Source organism: Rhagoletis pomonella, unplaced genomic scaffold, assembly GCF_013731165.1.
Source record: "Rhagoletis pomonella isolate Grant_MI unplaced genomic scaffold, Rhpom_1.0 Rhpom_scaffold_00010, whole genome shotgun sequence".
NCBI classification, from domain to species: domain Eukaryota; kingdom Metazoa; phylum Arthropoda; class Insecta; order Diptera; family Tephritidae; genus Rhagoletis; species Rhagoletis pomonella.
Genome location: NW_023458564.1, coordinates 36,623,221 through 36,650,067, shown reverse-complemented (window position 1 = coordinate 36,650,067; position 26,847 = coordinate 36,623,221). Strand labels below are relative to the sequence as shown.

The 26,847-nt window shown below is 36.1% G+C and overlaps 1 protein-coding gene across 2 annotated transcripts in view; it reads right to left on the bottom strand.

Annotated features, from left to right (window-relative positions):
• Positions 1 to 778: 778 nt before the first annotated feature.
• The window catches only part of LOC118746313 (WD repeat domain phosphoinositide-interacting protein 2-like), a 32,935-nt gene continuing 6,866 nt past the window's right edge, over positions 779 to 26,847 (bottom strand). The window contains exons 2-7 of one of the 2 annotated variants that reach the window (XM_036480163.1): positions 11,431 to 11,581; positions 11,187 to 11,358; positions 10,535 to 11,121; positions 10,058 to 10,216; positions 4,779 to 4,906; positions 779 to 1,829 (exon numbers count right to left, since the gene is read on the bottom strand). In XM_036480163.1, coding sequence (XP_036336056.1) covers positions 1,687 to 1,829; positions 4,779 to 4,906; positions 10,058 to 10,216; positions 10,535 to 11,121; positions 11,187 to 11,358; positions 11,431 to 11,501 — 1,260 coding nt within the window. In that variant the 5' untranslated portion in view covers positions 11,502 to 11,581 and the 3' untranslated portion in view covers positions 779 to 1,686. The remainder of the gene's footprint in view (positions 1,830 to 4,778; positions 4,907 to 10,057; positions 10,217 to 10,534; positions 11,122 to 11,186; positions 11,359 to 11,430; positions 11,582 to 26,847) is intronic. The other variant, XM_036480164.1, reaches the window with a different exon arrangement.

Genomic DNA, 26,847 nt, shown 5'->3' with positions numbered 1-26,847 from the left:
TTGTTGAATATATTTTGAAAAAACCTATTTTTTACTAAGGGCTGACCTCCATAGGCGTGTAATCTTACCCGTGCATTTGACATTTTACGCATACACATATGTTCTGATGTACAATGACGAAAAGATAAATAGGAACGCGACATTTTCACATGTTTTATGTAATTTTCATTTGTTTATTTATTAATCAACATACTTCCTATGGAAGAAAATGTATAGATACACCCTCGTAATCGAAATATCAAAAACCAACGTATATTTTTAGCAATTTCGCACTTGCACTTTATTACTAAAATTTGATGTGGTTTAAAAATGCATACCACAATTTTTCCGAAAATTCTTATTAATAAGTTTAAAATTTTGATAAAACTTTGAATTTTCCTGACAAAAGAAAAATAGTCAAAATATGTTAAAATGTCGCGTCCATATTTATTTCTCCGCCACTGTAAGTAAGTAAAAATACATACAACTTTCTGCATCGCACTTTAGCGTTCGCTTTCGCCTCGTTTAGATAGCAGCGCGAACCACTCTGGAGCATACTATAGGGTGCGTTCAGAAATGCTTCAAGCCAAAGCATCAGTCTCTTTTACTTCTAAACTATAATTGATGGAAATGCCTTATTTACGCAACTAAGTTCCAATTAGGCTTTTAATCGTGGTTGCGTATATTGGACATTTCCATCAATTATAGTTTAGAAATAAATGCGTCTGCTGCTTTGGCTTAATGCATTTCTGAACACACCCATATGAGCACTTTGCTGCCTGGCAATTATAGGCCTGTCTTTTTTTGTCCGCCCGCTGGCACCCGAAACTGTCCGTTTTGTTTTTCTTTTGCTAGCAACGTAACGGTAATTTCAACGTTTACCGAAAAAGACGATGATTTGTTTGTTTGTTATCGTTTAGGTAATTATCTAAATACGTTGTTGGGTTAACTTAGCTCCGAACAGTAACGAAGTTATTTTGATACGGTTTTTGTTTCTTGTCGTTCAATTCGGTAGTTTTTGTAAACTGTCGTTTTATCAACTGTGAACGTCCGTTTTAGCTTACTTTTGTTAGTATGGTAAATTATGTTTACCCAAAACTGATTCGTAGCTTTTTCCAAAAAAAAAAATAAATTAATAAATTGTAGCAGAAAATTTAACTTTTACTTACTCATATGCGTTATGCTTTTCAGCAGCAGGCGGATTTGAAATTGAGTAAACTCCGAATAGCTGATTGCAGTATACTTGCTACCAGGAAAAATTATCAAGCTTGCCGACAGTAAAATAATTTTCCTTTAACAAAATACATGGGGAATACTACTGAGTGATGAGGTATCGAGCTCGGTGTGAAGATCCCTAGAGTTTAAATTACCAACAAAAACAGCTGGCAGAGCGCGCGTGTGAAATTTTGGTAGCTGTCGATCTTTCTGCTTTGTCTTGTCATTAGCATTGCCAATTTTGGCCACGTCAACGCGCTCATTTAAATGCATATTTTCTGAATCAGCTGTCAAAGCAAGGCGAACGCCAAAGCGACGGGAAAGCTGTATGTAGTCGTGTCTTTACGTTTTCATGTGTTGCTTTGCACTAGTAGATTCCGCCATAAGAATTTTTATTTGCACCCTAAATCTTCGTTTATTGACAGACTTATACATATACTTAGTTTATGAAGTTTATGGTGGTACTAGCGAATCATTAAACGACCGACACATCTAAGGCAACACTGCCTTTTCTTCGCCTTTTACTGTAGAAGCGTAAGTTGCCCCACCAGCTGCATTCTGCTTGGATATCTCTTCTTCAGTCGCATGCTGAGTAACAGACGCTCCTCCACCTCCCAGCGGTTGCGGTGAATCAACTGTAACGGTAAAATTTATCCGAATTTAAAAAATATATTTTTGGCACTGTTGAAAACTCACAATCTTTCCGATAAGTTTAAATTTGCAATAACATACAGAAAAAACTCAAACGAACAAACAAAGGCCAAAAACCCCGAAATAGAGTGCAGTCTGATGGAATTATATGCAAAAATTGCTTAACTGGGAAATTAATTCACCGTTGTGGAAAAAATATCCATTCGATAGAAAAAGTATCCTGAATAACATATCAAAATTATCAAAAATAGTTCGGTGCAGACGGTAACGAAAACAATTAATAACGATCGGTTTTTGTAGGGGTTAAAGACAAAAACATTGAAAAAAAAAACAAATTCTAGATAATGAAATCCCATACGAAAATTGTAGAATGTGTAGTTCTTTTGTAAAAAATTTCCGAAATTTGTTTAACCCCAATTACGCGTAATTCGCAGCATCTTTCCCGAGGTCCAACCCCTTTCTGTGCATTCGCTTCAATGGAAAAAGCGCTTTGCGCAGTAGGTCGGCTAGTTTTCAACACAATTTTTTTTAGTTTGCCGTTTATTCATTCTCTTGACTTCGCGTAGCTGTGATTTTATGAATTGTGCAAGTATTTATACTTTAAAATATTTATATATTTAATTAATCTTATCAATTTAATTGATATATTTTTTTAGAGGTGGCAAGCTTTTTCAAAAAATGTTCTTAACTATTTCAGTTTGACACCCATATTGTAATTATTCATTTATCTTATCAATTTAGTTGAATTAAATTTTTTAAACAGGTGGCAACCCTCCTTAACCATATTTTCCAAGCTGAGCTTCCATAAATCACTTTTTTTTACTCCCATAATGCAACATTTAATTTTCCTTATAAATTTTTCAAAATATATATTTTGGAAATCAAGCTTTCTTAAGCCTCATTCGCTTAATCCGCATATTGTAATAATATGTTATTTATCTTAACACCATATTCATTTAAGTGGAATTTAATTTTAATTTAATTCTTTATTTCTCAATTGAATTTTTTTCAATAAACTTTTTATTAAGTGAGCAAAAATATGGCAGCACTATGCTAAAAGTGGTAGTAAAAGCAGGGCTTGTATACAAATGAACAGCTGATGCACAATATCGGTTTGTGTATATTGATCAGCAGATTAAACATATAGCATCTCTGAGTGTGGCCATGCTGATTTAATTTTCATTTAAGTGAAGAGCATAGGTCACGTAAATTAAAATTAAAAACAAAAATAAAATTGATTGGTGAAACCAAAAATTTTTAAATTAAAATAATTTTCACTTAAATGAATCTGGTTAAACGCAGCCTTATGAATATAATTTTGAAATATGTGGCAACCCTCGTGAAAAATATATTTTCCAAATTAAGCTTTCTTAAACCTCATTAGTTTGATACCTAAATGGAAATTCAATTCAATTTATCAACTTAATAAATCGAAATTTTTCAAACACTGGCAACTAGCCATTTTTGATTTGAACCATCCGGAGTTTATATATAGAATTATAGATATTTTATTTTTTCAATATCTTCTGCGCCGATCTATTTTTGATCATTTTCATATGCAATTCAGGACATTTTTAACTATCGATTGGGTATTTTTTCATAGACGGTGAAGCCTTTTATTTTGGTTAAAGGTATAGTTATTAAGCAAAAAAGACAGATTTTTTTCTTATGACTTGTTTACACACAACATAAAGGAAGGGCTGGAGGTCATTTAATAAAAAAAAAAACATGTATATTGTAATATGATAACATTCTTCCGGCAAAAGAGCGATATTATCATCTTTTGAAGCGGAAATATCATCATTTAATTAGATAGTCCTAAATGTCTGTTGAATAAATTTGTATTTGATTTACAAAGAGCAGAGATATGTACATCTGCAAACCTACTTTTTTATTTCCCCATACATAACTTGACAAACAAGACGAAATTTCCCCTTTGTTCTAGCCATTTGTGTAGCCATGGTGGTATTTTCCTGTTTGCTAGAGAGAAATTTGAACAAAAATCATTTTATTTTCTTCCCAACAGACATTAAAGTTAGAAAACGATTGGAAAACGATTCGAAATCTTTATATGTTTCACTAAGGTAGAAGGTTAGAAGAGGATTAGAGAAACTGTTGAGAATTATAGCATTATCTACAAAAGGGGAACTAGTTCTCGATATCGAGAAAAAGGTTAGATATCTAATCGTGTCCTAACGTTGAATTTTAATTAGTTTCAAATGTCTAGTGTTTTTCTAATCATCGAATTCTAACATAGTTCTCTAACCTGATTATATTCCAATGTAAAATCAAAATGTTTCTCTAACGTTAGAGACTATGTTTGCTGGGTTTCCGCCATATTGATATTTGACCAAAGCAATGGTATCGAGTATAGCAAAATTGCATAATTTTCTACCTAAATTTAATAAAATTAGGCGACAATACTGGAGAACGAACATACTTTTAACGAAAATTTATCGAAATTCACAATCTCCTTCCATCTGTTAGTGGTAGATCAAATTAGTTTTAACAGGGGGAAGTAACTTTATGAGTATAAACATAAGAAGACAACAAGTTCTGCGTCCTTAACTTTGCGTATTAGCGAAGAGACCGAAGTAGTTCACGATTAACCCTAAGAAAGGCCCCATATAACATTTTTGCTTGCTCAATTTGGTGAATACCACTACTATAAGTTCTATTCATGTATACGCATTATCATGATTTTTTGTCAAATCGCTTCGTTGCACACTAGAAAATTTGCAAAGTTTTGAAAAGTCATGTTGGTGAGAAGAAATGCAAACCTACGAAGAGTTTATGAGTTTTCATGAGTACCCCAAATTGCTTTATAGAAAATAACTAAAATATGAGTTCAAGAGCAGTAATTGATGTCAAGTGACTGCAAGCAATGAATATTCAGAATGTCTCAATGGAATGTAAGTTCTAAGAATGCCTGCCTTTAATATCCATTGCGTAGGAGTCGTCGAGTCGTATATCATGCTTCTTAATAAGCTGGCATTCAGCGCCCTCAATTGAAGGAATTGAATATACATACAAGTATCCGTCCTGTGAAGCCACTAAAAGCCTGAAAGCAAAGAAAAAAACATATAAATACATACATATGTTTTAAATTACTGATAAAATTATAATTATTGTACCATTAAGCTAGCATTTCAGTGTACTAGTTTTTATATATACATATAGAGAAAACTTGATAGTTAGGGGGGCAGGGAAGGCTCGAACACCCCCGTCCATACCTGGCTACGCCCATGATTGTTAACCTAATTCACAAAGACCCTAACCAACAATTTTTTTTTTCAGGAGAAGCAAAAAACATTATAAGAGGAGTATCAAAAACAGGTAGGGCTTTTTAAAAAGTGGCTCCGTTGTTTTTGGACATAACACTTTAAAAATTTTATTGAAGGTGTATTTTAATACTTTTTACCATAATCTGTGAAAAACACAGTTTCGGAAAAAGTGTTGGTTGTTGTGGCCTTTGTGAATTAAGATAACGATATGTAAATTTCTTGAGTTTTGTTTTTTTGAATTATGACACTATTGAAGTAAATGACTTTTCCAATTCTAAATTTAATTTAAAATTAATGACTTGTGTCCTCCTACAGACGGTGAGGAACAAAATAATTAGGGTATTCCTTTAAACTCGAAAATAGCTCGAAAACTTTGAAACCTCGAAACTTTTTCAGCCTCGAAAAACAACTGTCAAAAAATTTATGTATCGAAAACTTTCGAGGAAAACTAGTAGCGGAAACACCCTTAAAAAGTAGTTCCTAAATTTCAGTATTGCGTTTTGGTCTTTCAATTCATGCAATTTACGTTTTTCACTTTTTCAATGCATTTTGAATGTTTTGCTTTTATGTTTGCTTCAGCTTTTTAATGCCATGTAATATACAAAGAAACTCTAACTGAACTGCCAAATTTCGGAATTCCCTCATTGCTGACAAAGCTACAAAAAGGTGCATTCCCAAGAATAGCCTCCAAATCTTTCGAGGTTTTCGAGTGTTCTACTCTTCGCGTTTAAGGTAATCCCCAAAACATTAAATCGTTTAGATCTGATTTCGGGGCAATAAATGAAAACATAGATTACAGAGAACATGCAAAACTAGCCTGGACATCTACTTCCTCGTCAGTAATGCAGTCGCCATACTAATTCATATAGGAATCAAATTGAAATTGAATGAGAACATATTCGAATCAGTATGATGACTAATGCAGTCGACGACGAGGTACATGTCCATTAGAGGGCTGCATGAATTTATTCAAACTTCTAGCCAAAAAGAGTACAGTAGATTTCAATATTTTACTTCACATACAAAACACTCAATGTATGGAATTTTGTAAGTTATGAATATACCTTTTGTTTTAAATTTTCTACCTTCAAATGGAAGAATGAATGAATGAATGGAAAACGTTAAAATCATTCAAACTCATTTCGGTAAAAGTTTTTTTTCTACAAAAAAGTTTGTTCGTATTGTAATAGGAGCTCAGCAATATGTATGCATATGTCAAAAACTGGAAGAGTGTGTATAGAAATTCAAACAAAATTTTTCAATTTGATATCAGAAGCCGTGCGGCGAAACACACACACAAAATCAGCTAGTCAGAGCTAGTAACACCACCTTATATAAATTCGCCTTGGTTTGGACATTCATACAAAAAATTGTCATTTATTTCAATTCAATTTATTTTCACTTTGTTTGAATATTCTAATGTCGACACATATATCAGAACAGGTATTCACTCCAATTCAAAAAAAATTTTAAGCCAAAATCATTCATTCATTTTGTATATGAATAATTCATAAGCCGTTTTGAATGAATTTATGCAGCATTCTAATGTCCATGCCAGTTTTGCATGTTTTTTGTATTCTTTGTAATTTTTAGCAAAAACCGAAAAGAAAGCGTGAGTACTAGGTATTCATGAAATTTAATGTGTAAGCATATGCGAACTGCAAAGCGTAAAATGATGTTTACATATAAATGTAATCTCAATCAAAGCTCGTTAGCTGTCAAATTGGTTGTGCTTGTTATTCACACAACTCGGGGAAAAGTTAAACTTCTTCTCTGTGCCACCGTGGTCAATTTTTTCTGCAACACATATTATGCCATTTAAATATATTTTAACTGAATATTTTATTAAAAATACCTTTACAAACCTCTTTTCTTTACTAGCGCCAATTTTTGTTTACTTTTACATTTGACATTCCTCCTCCTCTTCGCAAGTATAATCGATAAAACTAGGTTGGACCCCAAAAAGTTATCGGTTTAATCCGGGATATGTTTATAATTATAATTTTGTATGGCTAACCTCTTTTTCTAATTACAGGTTAGGGAGTTAAGTTCGAAAATGTGGGCAATCTTTTATATGTATGTAAATGAGAGCGATTTTTGGAGAGTTGCGTACGTTTTGCTGTTACTCACTTTTTACTCTCACTTCGGAGAGTGATTTTGCTGTTTGACCTCTTTCCAGGATGTTTCGCGAAAAGTATTGGATCAGAGATATTAAATTGTCCATTCATATTCATATTAAACATACATATCGAGCCCTAACCGCCAAAATAACGTAAGCGACATTGTTTTCAAAATTTTCTTTTTGATGCAGAAATATTCCTAGAGCATCTAGATACATTTCTGCATCAAAAAGAAAATTAAAAAAAAAAATGTCGCTTACGTTATTTTGGCGGTTACATATATCATCAGTTATCAACGGTCGTAGTTAAAATGATTTCAGTATTTTTTTTAATTTTCGCCTTGCTTTTTTATCAAAATAGACCACTAAACCTATGCCTAAAACCATCTACGAATATCAAAACCAGTTGCAACAAATGAGTTCATACATATGTGTGTACATACCTAGGTACAAAGCAGTATGCATGTGCGAAGTTTGCATAATCGGAAGTAATAATCAACTGTACCGCATTTCCTCTTACTATGCATATGCCTAAATGTATGCAACCACAACCAAACACAGGGTGCTTCTAATGAAAATCCAAAAATTGTATGCTGAAATACACACGCTAAAGCCCTTCGAAATTTTGTTCTGGGATATGCGTTACAGATTTTCAAATTTTACCCCTACCGAAACCAAAGATGTATACACATCAAAATATTATATATATATATATATGTTTCATGATCCAATGATCGGATCTAAACCAGATTAGTATGGAACCACCTCTGAGACACTACCTTTCCGATGCAAAAAATAATTATCGACATCGGTTGACGTGGTCCAAAGTTATGCGGTAATATACATAAAATAAAAATATTCCACGAACTAATAACCTCCTCCTTTTTTGGAAGTTGGTTAAAAATTAAAAGAATTTGAAGTCCAAGTGGTCAGAACTATATGCTACAACTGAGTAGGAACCAGGTTCGATCTCCACTCGAATTCGAACGCCCGCCGTCGCGGCTCCCTTTATCCGCAATACTGCCGTCTATCAGGGTATAATTTTGATCAGACCAACTGCGCCAATCCGGATTTAACTTACCATTTGTCTATGCTATAATGCAGTGGTCGGCAGGCCATAGCTCACTGAGTGCTCTCTGAGCACATGCGTGTTTCACACCTATACGAAGAACGAGAGCTGAACAGTGCATTTTACGCACACAATCTCACTTATTGAAACGTTTGAGTGTGTTAATATGCCGCCAACTGCTATAATGTATTGTTTAAAGGTGTACAATTGTAGCAAAAGTGCTACATTTAAAATGAAAAGCTACAATGCTACATAAATTCTAAAATGGGTACATTTTCGTTACCGCAGAACTCCAGAGGTAAACACCCATAGCCTACCAACTCTCATTTTGACGCAGAGGTTGAAATGCGGGAGGAAAGTGAAGGCGAGGAAAACATTGTTGAAATGTAAGTATGTTAGATTTAGGCACTCCCGAGCTTTATTCAAAATTTTATTGTTTTTGTGCAGTGAAAATCAGAAACAAAACGGAAAAATCAGAGTGGAGTGGCTGCAGAAATTTGCATGGCTCGAAAATAAAAATGGCACGGCATTTTGCAAAGCGTGCGGCAAGAGTGCTGTGAATATATTATCACACCTCAACAGACACGCAAATTGATATGTATGTACACTGCCGGAACAATGTATTGGCACAGTAAATATTTCTCAATATATGCAACATTTTTTATTCTAATATTTTCCGCCAATTTTGTATAAAAATATGGTTCATTCAACAACAAAAATAAACATAAAAATATAATTCCTAAATTTTGTGCCAAACTCGCAGCCCATTAAATTCTAGTAAAAAAATGCAATTTCGAAGTTAGTCAAAAATCGCGTTGATTTTTGAGAATTTTTTTTGTTGAAGGTGTTTTGCATTTTCTCCATATAAAGTATTTTCGAAAAAAACATTTTGTATGGAAGATAATAGAAATTCCAAAAATCAACGGCAATTCCTAGCTACTTAAAACTTGCACATTGATTGGCCTAGAAACCTGCATACTCAAAAAAATTCTAAAAAATCTGATTAAAAAGTTGAAAATTTTCATGAAAATTTCTGAATTTTCGCGAGTTTTGCACAAAGTATAGGAATTATAATTTTATGTTTTTTGTTGTAGAATGAACCATATTTTTATACAAAACTAGCGGAAAAATATTAGAATGAAAATTTTTGCATATATTGTGAAAAATTTGCTGTGACAATACTTTGTTCCGGCAGTGTATGTATACATACCTATAGGTACATCATATAATGACGAAAGCATTACAACAGTTTTTATGAAATATTTTAATACTTATAAATGTTGAAAACGTTAAGTATGTTTTTTCGTTGTATTTAAAATAAGAAGTGTAATCTTTTAATAAAACGTAAGTTTATAACTACAATGTGTTCATATAGAGGGTGCTCAAAAATTTCATGATCTAACTTTGGGAGTGTATTTGGGACTCAAAAATAGGCCAAAATTTCTAAAGAAATGTTCGCCATTTTGGTTTCTTAAGGAGATAATCCAATATTATTATCAGGTAGTTACCGTTACAAAACCCATGCACAAACGCAATATCGGGATATTCCTTATGATAAGGTGTGCATCCAAAAAATCAACTACGAGATCTAGTTTAAAGAGTTTGTAAGCTGATAAGCTTACAACGAGAATAGTACCATAGCATCGAATCAGCAAAATTAACGGAACTTAAAGCAAATAAGTTTTGTATTTTTAAATTTTATATGAATATAATATTGATAATTTACACCTAAAAACATACCTTAATTGCTTTTGTATTGTTGTTATTGCACACATACGCCGAATACCAGGTTCAGGCAATGTAACTGATGTAAATGCGCGGCCTTGGCTAAATACATCCGTTACTTGCGTTGGTAGATAACTAGTCACGGTTTTGCTGAGATATCTAAAAAGGGAGTAACTGAGAGTATGAGAGAGTAGACATGGGGTTCAGCGACGTCAAACGGTTGGATAATGATGACAATACATGAAAGGTGGCGAGGGTGGCGAATAAGGATGTAATGTAATGGTTGATATTGGAGTTGTTGGTTGGTGTGTTGAAAACAGGAGGTGTGGATGTTGAGAACAGGTGTTGTGCGAATTCGAAGGAAGAAAAGAAACATAAAACAGATGAATATGTGTGTTTAAGAAATATAAATACAACAGAAAATAAAAATTAGGAGGTAAAATGAAGTTACACTCAAAACTAAAAGAAGAACCAAATAAAAAGGTAACGAACCCCATCCAGTCATCGGTCGATTGCTTGGATTCGGCCTGTTCGGCAGCCGATCGATCCAAACGAAATATATGTATTGTTTCGGTATTTGAACTAGAAACTAAATATCCAGAGCACGTACTAAATGAAAGCGAAGCAATAGCAACACAACGCTTAAGACCACGCCGCAGTTCAAACAATTTGGTGCCATCAAGCGAAGAGAAAACTCGAATTACAGTACCACGCTCGCTAGCTGTAGCAATTTCAGTACCAGACGGGCTAAATGCCAGTGCTGCTAATGGTGAATCGTGAGCAGGTATCATCGTTTTAGCATGTAAATTTATAGCATCGAAAATCTGAACTTCGCCAGACGTATACCTTCCTGGATATGCTAAATAGCAGTGCTCGGATGAGGAAGAAAGCGCACAGAGACCATTTGCATTACATGGAGTATCACGTATTGTATGAACAACTTTCATGTCCTGGATATTGTGAATATAAAGACTCTCTTCTAAGCAGACAATCAGACGTTCACGGTTCAATTTAACAGCTAATATAGTGTTTGAATATGAATAATTGCAAATTTCACTCTGTTTCTTAAAGTGGCAGACCTAAAATTTTAAGAAGAGTGATTGAATAAAAATAAAAATACATAATTAAGAGGACTTTCATTTACCTTTAATTTTCTCGGTGAACGTTGAGAGACAATCGCAACCAAAGAGCTTTCGAAAAGACGTTCGATAAGAAATATCTCATCCGTTTGGCAACTGTACAATTTATCCAAAGTTAAATCAACCGAGCTAAGACTGTATAAACTATAGCCGGACTTTGTAGCTACCGCCAAAGATCTAATTGGGTCGACAATTTATGATTTAATTAGTCTTTATCTTCTTTTGAGACTTAGTAATTCAAGTACTTACGTGACATTTTGATTAAAGTTCACAAACACTTCGCCAGCTTCGATGTCGGGACGCCCCAATAAATTCATCATTATCGCACGTTTAATTAGTTAAACAGGTTTGAGAGGTTGAAAACTAACAACTCTGGACTTTATCCGAGTTAATTGGTGAACTGTAACGTTTAAGATTTTATTAGTAAAATATCAGTAGTTATCTCCAATGGAAATTTAAATACACTTAGGGCTCTTTTTATGCGGTACATGCGTTCGTCAGAAAGCCGTTTAAAAAAAAATCCGCATAAAAAAGTTCTTTACTTTCATATAAAAACAGGGAATGCGTTCCAGCATTTTCAAAAACCACATAAATTCAGAAACTCCGCATTAAAAATTCTAAAAACCCGCATAAAAAATTCAGTGAGGCAATATTAAGCAAAAAAACAAACAAAAAATTATTTCTTCATTTCAACACTTATTATTCCATGTAAAACTGAACATTAATGAAATAAATAAAATTTTATCTGTGTTTATCAAGTAAAAAACCACAATGAATACCCGAATTATGTAAAAATACAAAGACAAATTATTTATCAGAACATTGTCTCTAACACACTGAAAAAAAGTCATAAAAACTCTCAAAAAAGCAAAATCCCTACAGCACATTATCAGACTAAAATTGCAAAGGCAAAAAAATGTGTACTCAAAAAAATTCTAACACTTCCGAGAAAAAAGTTTGAAACTTAGGTGAAAATTTGTTGCACTTTTTTGAAGTTTTCTACAAATTGTTAAACTTGGGTTTATATGGGGTTTGTTAGAGAAAGAACTGTATTTTAATTGAAAATTCTCAAAAATAAACAAATAAACATAAGTTGCACACATTATAACTTCGAAATGGCGTGCTATAGATATAGATATATAGATACTGTATGTATGTATGTGAGTTTGAGTTTCTCTTAACCCTGCAAACATTTGGAGTCATCAATGAGTCTTTAAGGAGTCCTATTTCGGAGCCATCACGCTCATAATGAGCTCATTTAAGAGTCCGATATGAGGGTGTTTCCCTTAGTCCGAAGGTCGACATATATGAGCTTAAAATCATACATCAACTGAGCCTCAATAAGAGTCATATTGGACCCTTATTGGCCTCATATATGGCTCATTTTGGACTCTTTTAAAACAATTTTTGGGCTCATATATGAATCATTTCAGACTCTTTTGGAGGCACTGTATTTGCAAAGGCATTTAGCAAAAATTCCTTTCAAATAACATATGTACATACATACTTACGTGCATATACACATTCCAACATGCATTCAGTAGCAGCAGCTGCAGCTAAATTGTGTTAATTTTTTTGTTTTCTAATTGTTTTCAATTTCTGTATAAACAAGTTTAGATATAAATTTCAAATCTTTTTGGTTTTTATATTGGAACAAGGAGCTGGCTCATAACTTGGATCATATATGAATCCCAGAAGATTCATATAAGAGTAAACCATTTTTTGTTTTTGAAACTCATATTTCTTACCTATCTAGGACTCCTTTCGGACTCATATATTCTGAACGCTCAGAATATATTTGCGGATGATTATATTGTTTGCAAACGTCAGTCTGTCTCTCATCGGTTTTACATTGTAATGTTTTTATCATGCTCAAACGTTTGCGATACGATATACTGCGGTGCCTCATCTTTCTTATGGCAATCTTTTTATTATGAATACTTTAAATTGTATAGTGTGGGGTAACAATTAACGAGTTGAATTATTTGCTTTGCAGGACTCTATCGAGCCCTAACCTCCAAAAAGATGTAAGCGACACTCTTTTCAAAATTTCCTTTTTGATGCAGAAATGTTCATGGAGCATCTGCATTAAAAATAAAATTTTGAAAAAAAGTCCCTTACATCTTTTTGGCGGTTAGGGCCCGCTGTGTAAAATAACAAGTTAATTTTCAACGCATCACATCGCCCCGGCATACTGCTTCTGCCCGTATGGCATGTTTGCTCATAGCGCACAGTGCTGCCTAAGTGGGCAAAAATCGAAAAATTCGTTATCTGCAATGTGAACTTGCTTGGTATTTTTGTAAAGACAATTTATCCAGTAAACAGAATTAAACAGACATTTCCCCAAAAAATTAATTATATGCCGCCAGGAAGCCGCTAAAGTTGACAAATTTTATACTAAGAATTTTAAGAAGAGCATAGCCATGCGTAAGCTCTTCACAAAAAAAAATGTCAAAAATATATTCTTTGAAATAAAATGTTGGTTTGACGTTTCATGTTTCCATATAGATAGTAGAGAATTAGGGGAATTAAAATTTTGGAATAAAATTAAACACAGGGTGCCCCTGCGGTGTTCCAAAAAAACAAATTTTTTAAACAAAATTTCAAAAAATGCTAAATTTTAATGGAATGAATAAAAAATATATGTAAAAATAGGTTATTTTTTATTATTTTATTAAATAGTACTGGCTTTTAGCTTTCATAAGAAGAAATATAAACCTGCTCATTTTTCGCACTTTCTGAAGTAATGCGTTTTTCGCTAATGCATAAAATACGTTTTTAATTTTTTGTCAGTGCCTTGAGATCTGCACGATTCATTCCATTCTCAAAAAGGAAGTGTCAGATTAAAAAGCGTGACCTGTGGACAATAGAAGGTTTATTTTTTTTTAAAGAGTTGCCACCTGTTAAAAAATTAGATTGTTAAAAAACTAGATAAAACTTTTTTTATAAGTTAAATAAATTGTTAAAAGATGGGTATCAATCGAAATGTGTATTAGCTACATGTAGAGAGTTGCCACCGGTTTAAAAAACCAATTCCACTTGAATTAAAGGAATTAGGTAATTGAAATAGATATCACCATCCATACGAAAGTGGTTTAAGAAGGCTTTAGCTTAACAATAAAACGAATAGGGTTGCCACCTGTTTGTAAAGTCGAATTTAGTTAAAATAAAATAATAATTATGTCAAAACATAGGATTAAGCCATCGTATTTGTTGTTTTATTACAAATACATACATTGTCAATCAGTAATTTGATCTGATTACATTCCTTTTAAATTACTGTACTCTTAAATTCACTTAGAAATATTTTTACTCTCCACTTATTTCTTGCTAACTATGTCAGATTTTCCATTTGTCTGATACTCATATTGATATACATATTTCAGTTACCTTATTCCCTTAATTAAGGTGAATTTGATTTTTTAAACATGTGGCAACCCTTCAACGTGCCATTTAGAGGTAAAGTATTTTCAAAACTAGTTAAATTGATACCCATATTGTCATTTCTAACTGATTTAACTTATTTAATAATTTTAATAAAATTTGTAACAGCTGGCAACCCTTTAAAAAAAAAAAACATAATGCACAGCTACAGGCCAAGCGCTGTCATTTGACACCTCACTTTTGAAAATAGAACGAACTATATGTACATACCTATGTAAATGCCACAAGAACCCAAATTTTCAACTTCAAGCCGCATTTACAGTGAAAGCATGAAAATTATCCAAAAACCAATTCCTTTTTTGAATTTAACGTCCTCAATTTTACTAGGAAGCGAATTTTCATTTAAATCCGTTCATAATTCTAATTTTATAATTCACATTTTATATGGAAGGGAAGCACTTTGTAGCATGCTAATAATTCCGCCATATGCTGTATAGTCTTGTGCCACAGTATACCATATGTAATTAAAAAAATCCATTTTTTAGTGCTCCTAAGTACAGTAATGGTATTGAGCTACGTATATCGTACGAGATTGCACCCCCCCGCCTCTTTTTGAGGGTATTTTTAAGAATCTTGTTTTAGGGTTTCTTGCCATCAAACAGAAAAACTGTAGCAGTTTTACCATAGAGATTGCATATTTAGGCAAATAACAAATAGAAAATTTGAAAACTAAAACCTATGAACGGAATCCCGATGATGATCGGTTCTATGCTCACCGGATTGACTCGGAGCACAAAATCCGACCAAGGACCATCACTACAGCAGCAACCCTAACCGGTCTCCGGTCTGCTCCGTACAGTGGCATAGAACAAAACTTCAGACCCGTGTTTGCGGCCGAAACAGACACCGTTCCTTGAACACAGTCCGTTGCAACAGCTGCAATAATCGGTGCCACTTAAAGGCATGTTCTGGCCTCAGGGCATCTTTGTTGCAACAACAAACAACAAATCCGTCACCCCACACAATCGAAAAAATATATTTTTAAAATATTCAAATGTTTCTATGAACTGTCAACTCAAATAAAAAATTGTGAAAAGAGTTTGCTACTTAATCGCTGCAGAACATTGGCTATTTATAGAAAGGTTCGGCTTTGAAACTTGTCTTTCTATCCGTTATAGCAGTATGGCTCTGGCTCTCGTCCATTCAGATCGCCTGCCCATAATGAGTCAAATAGACAGTTTAGGCATGGAAACTAGCCCTTTCTACTCGCCCAGGGGTTGCGGCTAAGGAAATTACACTCGTGGATCGCATGTCCTTCACGTGATATAAGTATGGGGCTTCTTGGAATATCTTCCATTTCAACAGCATCCAAAATATGCTATTCTTGGTTATTTATACATACATAAACCATCTTGTAACTTAGAAGAAAAATTGTAAAAGATTATCTAACATGAAGCTTTAACTTTACTTTTAATGTATACGTGTTAATTATGCAATACATATGTGTGCGTCTAAGCTTTAACCAAAACCGTGTAAATCACAGTTTCAAACTTGATTCAAAATTTAAGAAATTTCAACAAATTTTCATCAAAATTTCAACTTTTTATTCTGAATTTTTAGAAAATTTATGGGTACGCAGTTTTATAGCCCATAGCAAAATTGTATAATGAAGTGCAAGTTTCAAACGGCTAAAAATCGCGATTTTTGAAAATTTTTTTTGAGGCTACTTTTTCGGATTTTTTAATATAACAAGCGCAATTTACAAAAACTTAAACAAAAGTTAAAATTTTAATGAAAATTGTGGGATTTTCCTAATTTGTGTATAAAGTTTGAAACTGTGATTTACACGGTTTTGGTTAAAGCTTAGACGATATATTTATAAAATAATAAAAAAATTTAGCTCGAAAAACATTACGAATATTTGAAGAAAATCAACACATGGTCATTTGTTTGAGTCACTGTATATACGTGTATATATAGGTTATATGACCGCAATAAATAAATAAATAAACACTCGCCAAACCATAAACCAGTGGACAAACTCCTACCAAGCAACGCAGGACATCCACTCAGCAAAGATGGTTCTGCTGCGTTTGCACAGGCCTTACGCACCATCAGGAGTGGAGTACTGATTTCACTACAGTCTGCTGCTCAGCCGCCACACAACACTCAGCTCCGTCGCCAATAGTAGCCTAACAGCAGCCGTCCACGCATCCGACGACGCTCGACGTAACCCTAGCGGCACGCAGTGTGGTAATTAAACTTTTTTCGTGACAAAATCTAATACATATCTCAATAACGAGAACAGCTAGCGAAATAAGTTTAACAGCATTTTAAAACTTTAATGCAGAGACCGAAAATAATTATTACTCTAATATTTAGGATCAAAAACGTCGCCTTGTATGAAGATAAATTGTTTTCGTCTTTGTATAATAACCACCAGAGGGAGTCTCGATTGTCTCTTACGCCGACGATTGCTCGATCATTGCGACTGGGAATGGAGTTCATGACTTGTGTTCGAAAGTAAACGGGTATCTCTTTGAGCTTTCTCGCTTTTTTCTCGGTTTTAAACTACGCAGCAGCAGTGTGGGTGCCGGGGACTAGTAGGACGCAGTGAATGAAGCTACAGACAGACAGAACACCGCACTCAGGACAGCGACCGGATGCCTCCTGATGTCACCTGAGCACCACCTCCATGACGAGGCGAAAATGCTCCCAATTAAGGAGCATAACATAATGCTCTGCAAGCAGTTTCTGGTTGGGAGGAGCCCTCGCCTAGGCACGTCAGGAGGCATGTATATGAACTGACGGACGAAGTCCACAGGTTCGTCAAGCAGCCTCTGGACCCGTCAGCTTTTCGACTGGCCCTGAACGGCATTTACAGGGAGTCAATCTCAAGTTATGTAGACTCTAGACCTGTGAATGCCGTTCTAGGCACACCACCACCGGAGATAGACGAGACGGAGCTTCATCTGCCTCGGGCGACACGAACAACAATAGCCCAACTTCGCTCTGGCTACTGCAGCAGGTTAAACTCATACCTAAGTAGATTGAATGAGGATATGCCAAATGAGTGTCCGGCATGCGGAGAGACCCCACATGACTCGAAACATCTCTTCGCATGCCCGCAAAACCCGACAACCCTAACGGCTTTGTCCTTGTGGACGGACCCGATAGAGGCTGCACGCTTCCTAGGTCTGCCGTTAGCGGAACTTGACGACATCGACTGAGATATCAACCGATCTGGGCAGGGTTGTTGTAGCCGATACAACAACAACAACAACAACAACAATCCGATTTCGCTCATTTTCAACACCAACCTACCTCGGATAAAAGGCAACCTACTTACCATCGTTGAGATATCTCAATTTTGGCTCGAGTTATCGTGTTTTCGGGTGGACGGACGGACGGAAGGACGTACAGACAGACAGACATGCCTTAATGGACTTCTCTTTACAATCTGAGCATTTATGTATGTATACATTTGTCTATATCTATCTCTATTCTTTTAGGCTGTGACAAATAAGCGTTGTGCGTTATAATACCCTTGCACACAAGAGCGCTCGGGTATAAAAATAGGGGGTTTTAAATTTTATCTGATGAAAACCAAGTACCAACAAGCTAAATCTGACAATATATTGCAATACATCATTTTAAAGGTATATACATAAATTCCTTTTCCAAACCAATTTGATTTTGAAGTTAAACTCACACACACATTTCTTTTCCAATCTCAACGAAATATAATTACGAAAGTAAGAAAAAATCAAATTTTTAATCTAGTTGGTGCAACGTGCATGAGTATGTACATGCCTATGTAGATATGACACATGCACATGGCATGATGATCTTGTTTCATTTCCATACAAATTTTCCACCTATAAGTTTATAATTTCAAACGTTTCGTTTTTATAGGAAGATAACACAAGATAAAAGGTGTGCTCTTATAAAATTTCACGTCAACAGTCATATGGTCTTGGTTTTATAAGATTTTGAGTTTTATGTTTGGCGAAAGAAAATAAGAATCAGGTGTCAATTATTATTCCTGAGCGGAAAAAATAAAAATCGCAGATATTCATTATACCTGAGCAAAAAAAAAATAATAAAAATCAAAAGTAGTCCTTATGCTCAAGCGAAAATATAAAACTCAGAAGCTGAGTATTATCCTTGAGTGTAAAAATAAAAATCGCAACATAATCATTATTCCCGATCAAAACCATAGAAATCAAGAAGTTATCATTATTATTGAGCAAACAAATATAAATTATGTAATAATAATTACATTCTAGCAAAAAAGTAAAAATCAATAAATAATTATTATTTGTGATTAAAAAAATAAAAATCGGATAATAATAATTAAATGTTGATTAATATTTTTTAACTTATAATGATTACCATCCCTGTTGAAAATAGATAAGTTAACGGCCCTAAATCTCCGAATTCGATATAAAAGTTTTAATTGAATAAAAGTCCCAAATGATTTTTATGAGAAGACGTAAATCATATTCGTCTTGAAATAAAAGTCCCGAGAGACGAAAAAAATATAATGAGCATATAATTATTATGAGAAGACGTAAATTATATTCATCTTGAAATAAACGTCCCGCGAGACGAAAACAACTTTTCCAGTGTTCAGTAATAATTATAGAGCAATATTAAATTTTATTTCTTATAATCGTTATGGTCTCTTCTTTAAAGATATACATACATATCGTCGTTTAAAGTGCAAAACCGCCTATCAACAAAATGCAAAACCGCGTATGTGAAGTTATAGAAATTATTTTCTAGATCTAAAAACACTCATATTTCAAAATGGTTATCTTTTTTATAAAGCAATCGCATTTCTGGCTAGTATATCTCAGAAGTGGTCCCATACTAATTTGGTTTAAATCCGATCATTCAATCATGAGATATAAAGATATATATATATATATTTTTTAAGTCGGTTTTATTTGCTTAAAATTACTTTTTTATTTTTTCGATCAAAAATACTACTATCTTTGTTACTTATCTGATCTTACTTTTATTTAGTCTAAGTAATTTTTGACGTTTCAGTTATATGTATGTACTAGAGAGCTGCACAAGCACTGCATAAATGGCTTGCAAGCCATCAGCTGTCATTTTATCTCTTTCTTCTTCTTCTTCTTATTTGGCGCTGTAACCGCCTAAGCGATTTTGGCCGAGTCCAAAACAGCACGCCAGTCATTTCTCTTCTGTGCTAACTGACGCCAATTGTAAATGCCAAGTGAAGCCAAGTCCTTCTCCACCTGGTCTTTCCAACGCAGAGGAGGCCTTCCTCTTCCTCTGTTACCAGCATCGCGGCCCGCGTTGAATATTTTCAGAGCAGGAGCGTTTCTGTCCATCCGAACGACATGGCCAAGCCAGCGGAGCCGCTGAATTTTAATTCGCTGCACTATGTCTATATCGTTGTAAAGCTCATACAGCTCATCGTTAAATCGTCTGCGATATTCGCCATCACCAACGCGTAAAGGTCCGTAAATCTTTCGCAGAATCTTTCTCTCGAAAACTCCAAGAGCCGCCTCATCAGATGCTTTCATTGTCCATGCTTCCGCGCCATACACCAGCACAGGCATGATGAGTGACTTATAGAGTGTGATCTTTGTACGACGAGAGAGGACTTTACTTCTCAATTGCCTACTCAGCCCAAAGTAGCACTTGTTGGCAAGAGTGATTCTCCGTTGGATTTCAAGGCTGACATTATTATTGGTGTTAATGCTGGTTCCCAAATAAACGAAGTCGTCTACTTTTTTAAACTTGTAACTGTCAACAGTGACGTGGGTGCCAAGACGCGTATGCTCTGACTGTTTGTGTGCTGACAGGAGATACTTCGTTTTGTCCTCGTTCACCACCAGACCCATTCGCTTTGCTTCTCTATCCAATCCCGAGAAGGCAGAACAGACGTAGCTCTTGTTTTTACCGATAATATCGATGTCGTCGGCATACGCCAGCAATTGTACGCTCTTATAAAGTATTGTGCCTGAGCGGTTCAGTTCTGCGGCTCTTATTATCTTCTCCAACATAAGATTAAAGAAATCACACGAAAGGGAGTCCCCTTGTCTGAAACCTCGTTTGGTATCAAACGGCTCGGAGAGGTACTTCCCTATTCTGACGGAGCTGGTGGTATTGCTCAACGTCATTTTACACAGCCGTATTAGTTTCGCGGGGATACCAAATTCAGACATCGCGGCATAAAGGCAACTTCTCTTCGTGCTGTCGAAAGCGGCTTTGAAATCGACAAATAGATGGTGTGTGTCGATCCTATTCTCGCGGGTCTTTTCCAAGATTTGGCGTATTGTGAATACCTGATCTATGGTGGATTTTCCCGGCCTAAAGCCACACTGATAAGGTCCAATCAGCTCGTTGACGGTGGGCTTCAGTCTTTCGCACAATACGCTCGATAAGACCTTGTAACCTATGCTTAGAAGGCTAATTCCGCGGTAGTTGGCGCGTATGGCGGGGTCGCCTTTCTTGTGGATTGGGCAGAGCACACTTAAATTCCAGTCGTCGGGCATGCGTTCATCTGACCATATTCTGCATACGAGCTGATGCATGCACCTCATCAGCTCCTCGCCGCCGTACTTGAATAGCTCGGCTGGCAGGCCGTCAGCTCCAGCAGCTTTGTTGTTTTTCAGCCGCGTAATCGCTATTCGTACCTCGTCATAGTCAGGCGGTGGGACAGCTACTCCATCATCATCGACTGGGGACTCGGGTTCGTCTTCCTCAATACTTTCAGCGCTGCTACCATTCAGTAGGTTATAAAAGTGTTCCCTCCACAATTTAAGTATATTCTGGACATCGGTCACTAGGTCGCCATTGTTGTTCTTACAGGAGTTCGCCCTGGTCTTGAAACCTTCCGTAAGTCGCCTAACCCTCTGGTAGAATTTTCGGGCGTTCTTCCTGTCGGCCAGCATCTCAAGCTCTTCGCACTCACGTATTTCGGCCTCTCTCTTCTTATTGCGGCAAATACGTCTCGCTTCCTTCTTCAGTTCCCTATAACGGTCCCACATGGCTCGCGTTGCGCCCGATCGCAGCGTGGCCCTGTAGGCGGCATCTTTTTTCTCTGCGGCTTCTTGACATTCCTCATCGTACCAGTTGTTCTTTCGGGCTCGCTGAAATCCAACTACTTCTTCGGCGGCGGTACTTAATGATCGGGAAATGTGGTTCCACTGCTCGCGTACGTCGGATTGTTGAAGAGTGCTCTCAGAGAGCAGGTGTGTGAGTCGAGTGGCGAATAAATTGGCCGTCTGTTGTGATTGCAGCTTTTCGACGTTAAGCTTTCCTTGCATTGTTGGGCGCACATTTTTTGCTGCACAGAGGCGGGTGCGTATCTTGGCTACAACAAGATAGTGATCCGAGTCGATGTTTGGCCCTCGGAGTGTACGTACGTCCAAAACGCTTGAAGCATGCCTTCCGTCTATCACAACATGATCGATTTGGTTTCTCGTTTTTCGATCTGGAGACAGCCATGTAGCTTGGTGGATGTTCTTATGCTGGAACCTAGTACTACATATTACCATATTTCGGGCCCCGGCGAAGTCGATCAGCCTCAGTCCGTTATCGGACGTTTCGTCGTGGACGCTGAATTTTCCGACAGTGGCGCCAAAGATCCCTTCCTTGCCCACCTTGGCATTAAAATCGCCAAGCACGATTTTGACATCGTGTCGGGGGCAGCGCTCATATGTACGTTCCAAGCGCTCATAGAAGAGATCCTTGGACGCCTCATCCTTCTCTTCCGTCGGGGCATGGGCGCAGATGAGCGAGATGTTGAAGAATCTAGCTTTGATGCGGATTGTGGCTAGACGTTCGTCCACCGGGGTGAACGCCAGTACTCGGCGACGGAGTCTCTCTCCTACCACGAATCCAACACCGAATTTGTGCTCCTTTACGTGGCAACTGTAGTAGACGTCGCAAGGCTTCACGCTTACTTTACCTTGCCCCGTCCATCGCATTTCTTGGATGGCGGTGATGTCAGCCTTTGTCTTCCCGAGGACATCAACCAGCCGGGCAGAGGCACCTTCCCCATTAAGGGTCCGGATATTCCAGGTGCATACCCTTAAATCATAGTCCTTTATACGTTTGCCGTGGTCGTCATCAGAAAAAGGGGGTCTCATCCGAGGCTTGTTGGAATTTTTCATTGGGCGGGGTTTTAACGTGGCGGGACCCAAACCCAGCGCACGCGAAGTTTTACGCCTTCTCACTTTAGCTCGCTCCCAAACGGGTGTTTGGTTGCTACCCAGAGGATACGTGGATATAAATATCCGGACGTTGTGAGCTGCGATTTGAACCGTACGCACAAGAATCGCTTCTGGCCACTCCCAGGTGAATGGCAGTCAAAAGTTTTCCACTTCTGCGCACGGAACCATCCTCCCTCTCTCCCCTCCCCTCCCATCTCTTTCACTCGCATAAAAAATCAGCTGCTACACTGAGGAAAGGTTTTGTCATACGAATGAATGTTGCACGATAAGCAAAAAAAAAACATAACAAAACTGAGGTAGAACCAAACTTAAGCAGAACCAAATTGAAGTAGAAGAAAGATGCGCGCATCACACAGTGGAATAAGCGGCGGCAGCTAATCAACGAAATTTATGCGAATTCTTGCTTTATATACATACATAAGGTGCATTCTTTTGCAACCGAGCTACAAAAAAACACTCGCTTAAATGGCGAAATACACGCAAAGCTACAAAACAAACTCGGCTATTTCTCCGGGTTCAACCAGGTCGGTTTAAAAATACGCGACCTGAAGGATAGTGTTGGTGTTTAGTGAAAAAGCTGCTCTATTGTGAATTGTTAATGGGAAAGTGCAGGAAAATTTTTGTTTCCTTATATACGTGACTTATATTACGCAAATACCCTGCATAATTATTCATATAAATTGGTTTTTAAATCTAAATCCTGTTAAACTAATCACATGTTTTTTGTCAGCTACCAACAGAGTTGCTTAAGGAGCTTAAAAGAAATTTTATCCAAGTTGAGCGTTCTTTTGTCGCTCGCTTACAAAAAAATGCACCTAGACATAAGTACATACCCAAATGTACATCCATACATATCGTCGTTTAACGTACAAAAACCGTGTATCAACAAAATGCAAAACCGTGTATGTGAGGTAGCATTAATATTTTTTAGAGAGTAAACACTCTTATTTCAAAATGGTTCTTTTTTTATATAGAAATCGTATTTCTGGCTATAATATTTCAGGACGAATGGATAGGGCTCGAGCTTGTGTGAGCAAACTCAATTTTTAGCAGCAAATGTCAGTTACGCGGTTTAGCAGAATGCCGATACGCGGTTTTGTACTTTAAAGGACGATATGTACCACGGTTGCTGTTTTGGTCCAAACGGACCAAATGTGGCCCATTTCTTTTCGTTTGGTCCATTGGTCCGATTGGCAACACCTGCTTAAAGTGCGACTGATCTTCAAATATATCGTGGCTAATCATCTGTCAAAGCACGCTTCAAAAAATGTCGCGGTTTCTTGCTAATTTCAATTAATCGGTGACCAATATTAAAGTGGCTGGCAAAAATATGGAAAGGTAGCAAAACTTTAATCATAGCGATTAACACATGAAAATAATATTCGATTTCAATCGAAAAGATATTAAACATCTTGAAATTATTACACCACATAAAGTTTTTTCTGATACTAATATATCAATTTTGCCGCTATTCGACACTGCACTGATAAATGATGCAGGCAATTGAATTTCAATTTCGCCTATTGAGGCTGAGTGAAGGTAACTTCAAAAACTGTACAAATGTAGAACGTTTTTGGGATCAAGTAAGTTTGATTAAAAACGGATTGGGTGAAGCGGCATTTGGAGAATTGTGTAATTTAGTTCATAACATGTTTAGTCTGCCTCACAGTTGCGCAGCAGCTGAGCGCAAATTTTTATACCCGAGCGCACCTGTGCACAAGGGTATTATAACTTTGTTCACATAACGGTTGTTTGTAACAGGCAAAACGAATCGAGATAGATATAGACAAATGTATACATAAATGATCAGGATGAAAAGAGAAATCGATTAAGCGGTGACTGTCTGTCCGTCCGTCCGTCCGTCTGTGCACACGATAACTCGAGTAAAAATTAGGATATCTTAACGAAATTTGGTACGTGTACTTCTTTCGGGTGTAGGACGGATGGTATTGAAAATGGGCAAAATCGGACAATAACCACGCCTACCTCCCATATAACGGTAATTTTCAGAAATACGAAAACGGCGATATTTTAGTAACTACCGAAGAATATTCACTCAAAATTGATATTTACAATAAGTTTTAGACAAAAAACAAGAATATTGTAAATTTTTGGAAAACCGCTGCATCAATTTCTTTCAAATTCGGCACAGTTGTTGGCCTTGATATAATATACGAAATGGCCGAATATATTTTAAATCGGAGAATAACGACGCCCACGTCCCATATAACGGTAATTTAGAGGAGGTTATGATAAAGTTTTGGAAAATGGGCGTGGCACCGCCCACTTACATATATGTATATCGGTAACCGTTCTACCAATTTGTACCAAACTGTGCTTGCCACATAAAAGCAAAACGTTGAAAATTATTGAAATCGGACTAAAATTACGACCGCTTTTCATATAACGGTAAATTTCAGAAATGCTTGAAACTGCAATATTCGAAATTTAAGGACGCTAATTTACTCAAAATTGATACACCCCGGCTTACCATCTAGCGGTAGGTTTCGGAAAGGTGAAAAAACATATATTTAATACTTGCGCCGGGTATTTAATGTTCGGCTCCGCCCGAACTCAGACTTTCTTACTTGTTTGATTTAGCATTAACAAAAACGAAATTAAGAAACAAATTATGATTTAAAGCTTTAAATAATATACTGTTAATAATATAAAATTATAATGCACTTTGGATGCAATATAAAAAAATCGTTATAAAAATTGAATTGGCACATTTTCTTGATGAAGAGAAATAAACTCCACTCAATTTCCCGATGTTATAAAAATTGGTAAATTTTTTACATGGTCCATTTTTGCTCCGAAAAATAAATTGCAAATGCCAACCGTGATATGAACATGTGTGAGCGCGCACTTCCTATGCTGGTGTTTGACAAAAACAAAAGTACAGATGTGCTTTTGGCCTGCTTATCTAAATGAAATGTTCCCTTTTTATACCCGAGTATAAGGGTATTATAACTTTGTTCACATAACGGTTGTTTGTAACAGGCAAAACGGTTCGAGATAAGTAGATTTAGACAAATGTATACATAAATGATCAGAATGAAAAAAGAAATCGATTAAGCCGTGACTGTCTGTCCGTCTGTGCACACGATAACTCGAGTAAAAATTGAGATATCTTAACGAAACTTGGTGTGTGTACTTCTTTTCAGCGTAGGACGGTTAGTATTGAAAATGGGCAAAATCGGACGATAACCACGCCTACCTCCAATATAACGGCTGTTTTCAGAAATACGAAAATTGCAATATTTTAGTAACTGCTGAAGCTTATTCACTAAAAATTGATATTTACAGTCATTTTTAGGCGAGAAATAAGTGTATTATAAATTTTTGAAAATGGGCGCAGCCACGCCTACTTATGATTACATGTGTATATTTTGGGAACCGCTCCACCAATTTCTCCCAAACTTGGTGCGGTTGTTGGTCTTGACAAAACGTACCAAACGGGAGAAAATTGAAAAAATCTAACAATAATCACGCCCATATCCCATATAACGGTAATTTGGGGAAATACGAAACTTCGATAAATCAGCAACAACTGAAGCAAATGTTTGCAATAATTATTTAGCAAAAAATATGCTTATAATAAAATTTTGGAAAATGGGCGTGTCCCCGCCCGCTTATGAGCACCGGTAACCGTTCGATCAATTTGTATCAATCTCGGTATGATTATTGTGCTTGCCACATAAAGGCAAAACCTTGAAAATTATTGAAATCTGACTAAAATTACGCGCACTTTTCTATAACGGTAAATTCTTAGCACATGATAATCATATGGGCAAAGGCCATAGGTTTTTTTTTTTTTTAACAAAATATAACAAAAACTTTCTCCAGCTTCTGCTAAAACGTAAATAAAAGCTCTGTGTACGTTTTTAGCGCATAATTTCAAATGTACTAAATTTTGAGTTGTCTTTTGTAGACAGTGTGCGATATGTATGTTTACATATTTTTACATATCTGTCAATTTGCACACCGTGCTTATTAAAAAATTTGATTGAAATTGTTATATTTGTTAGGCTTTTCTGATCTAACCGTTGTGTAAATAAAAATA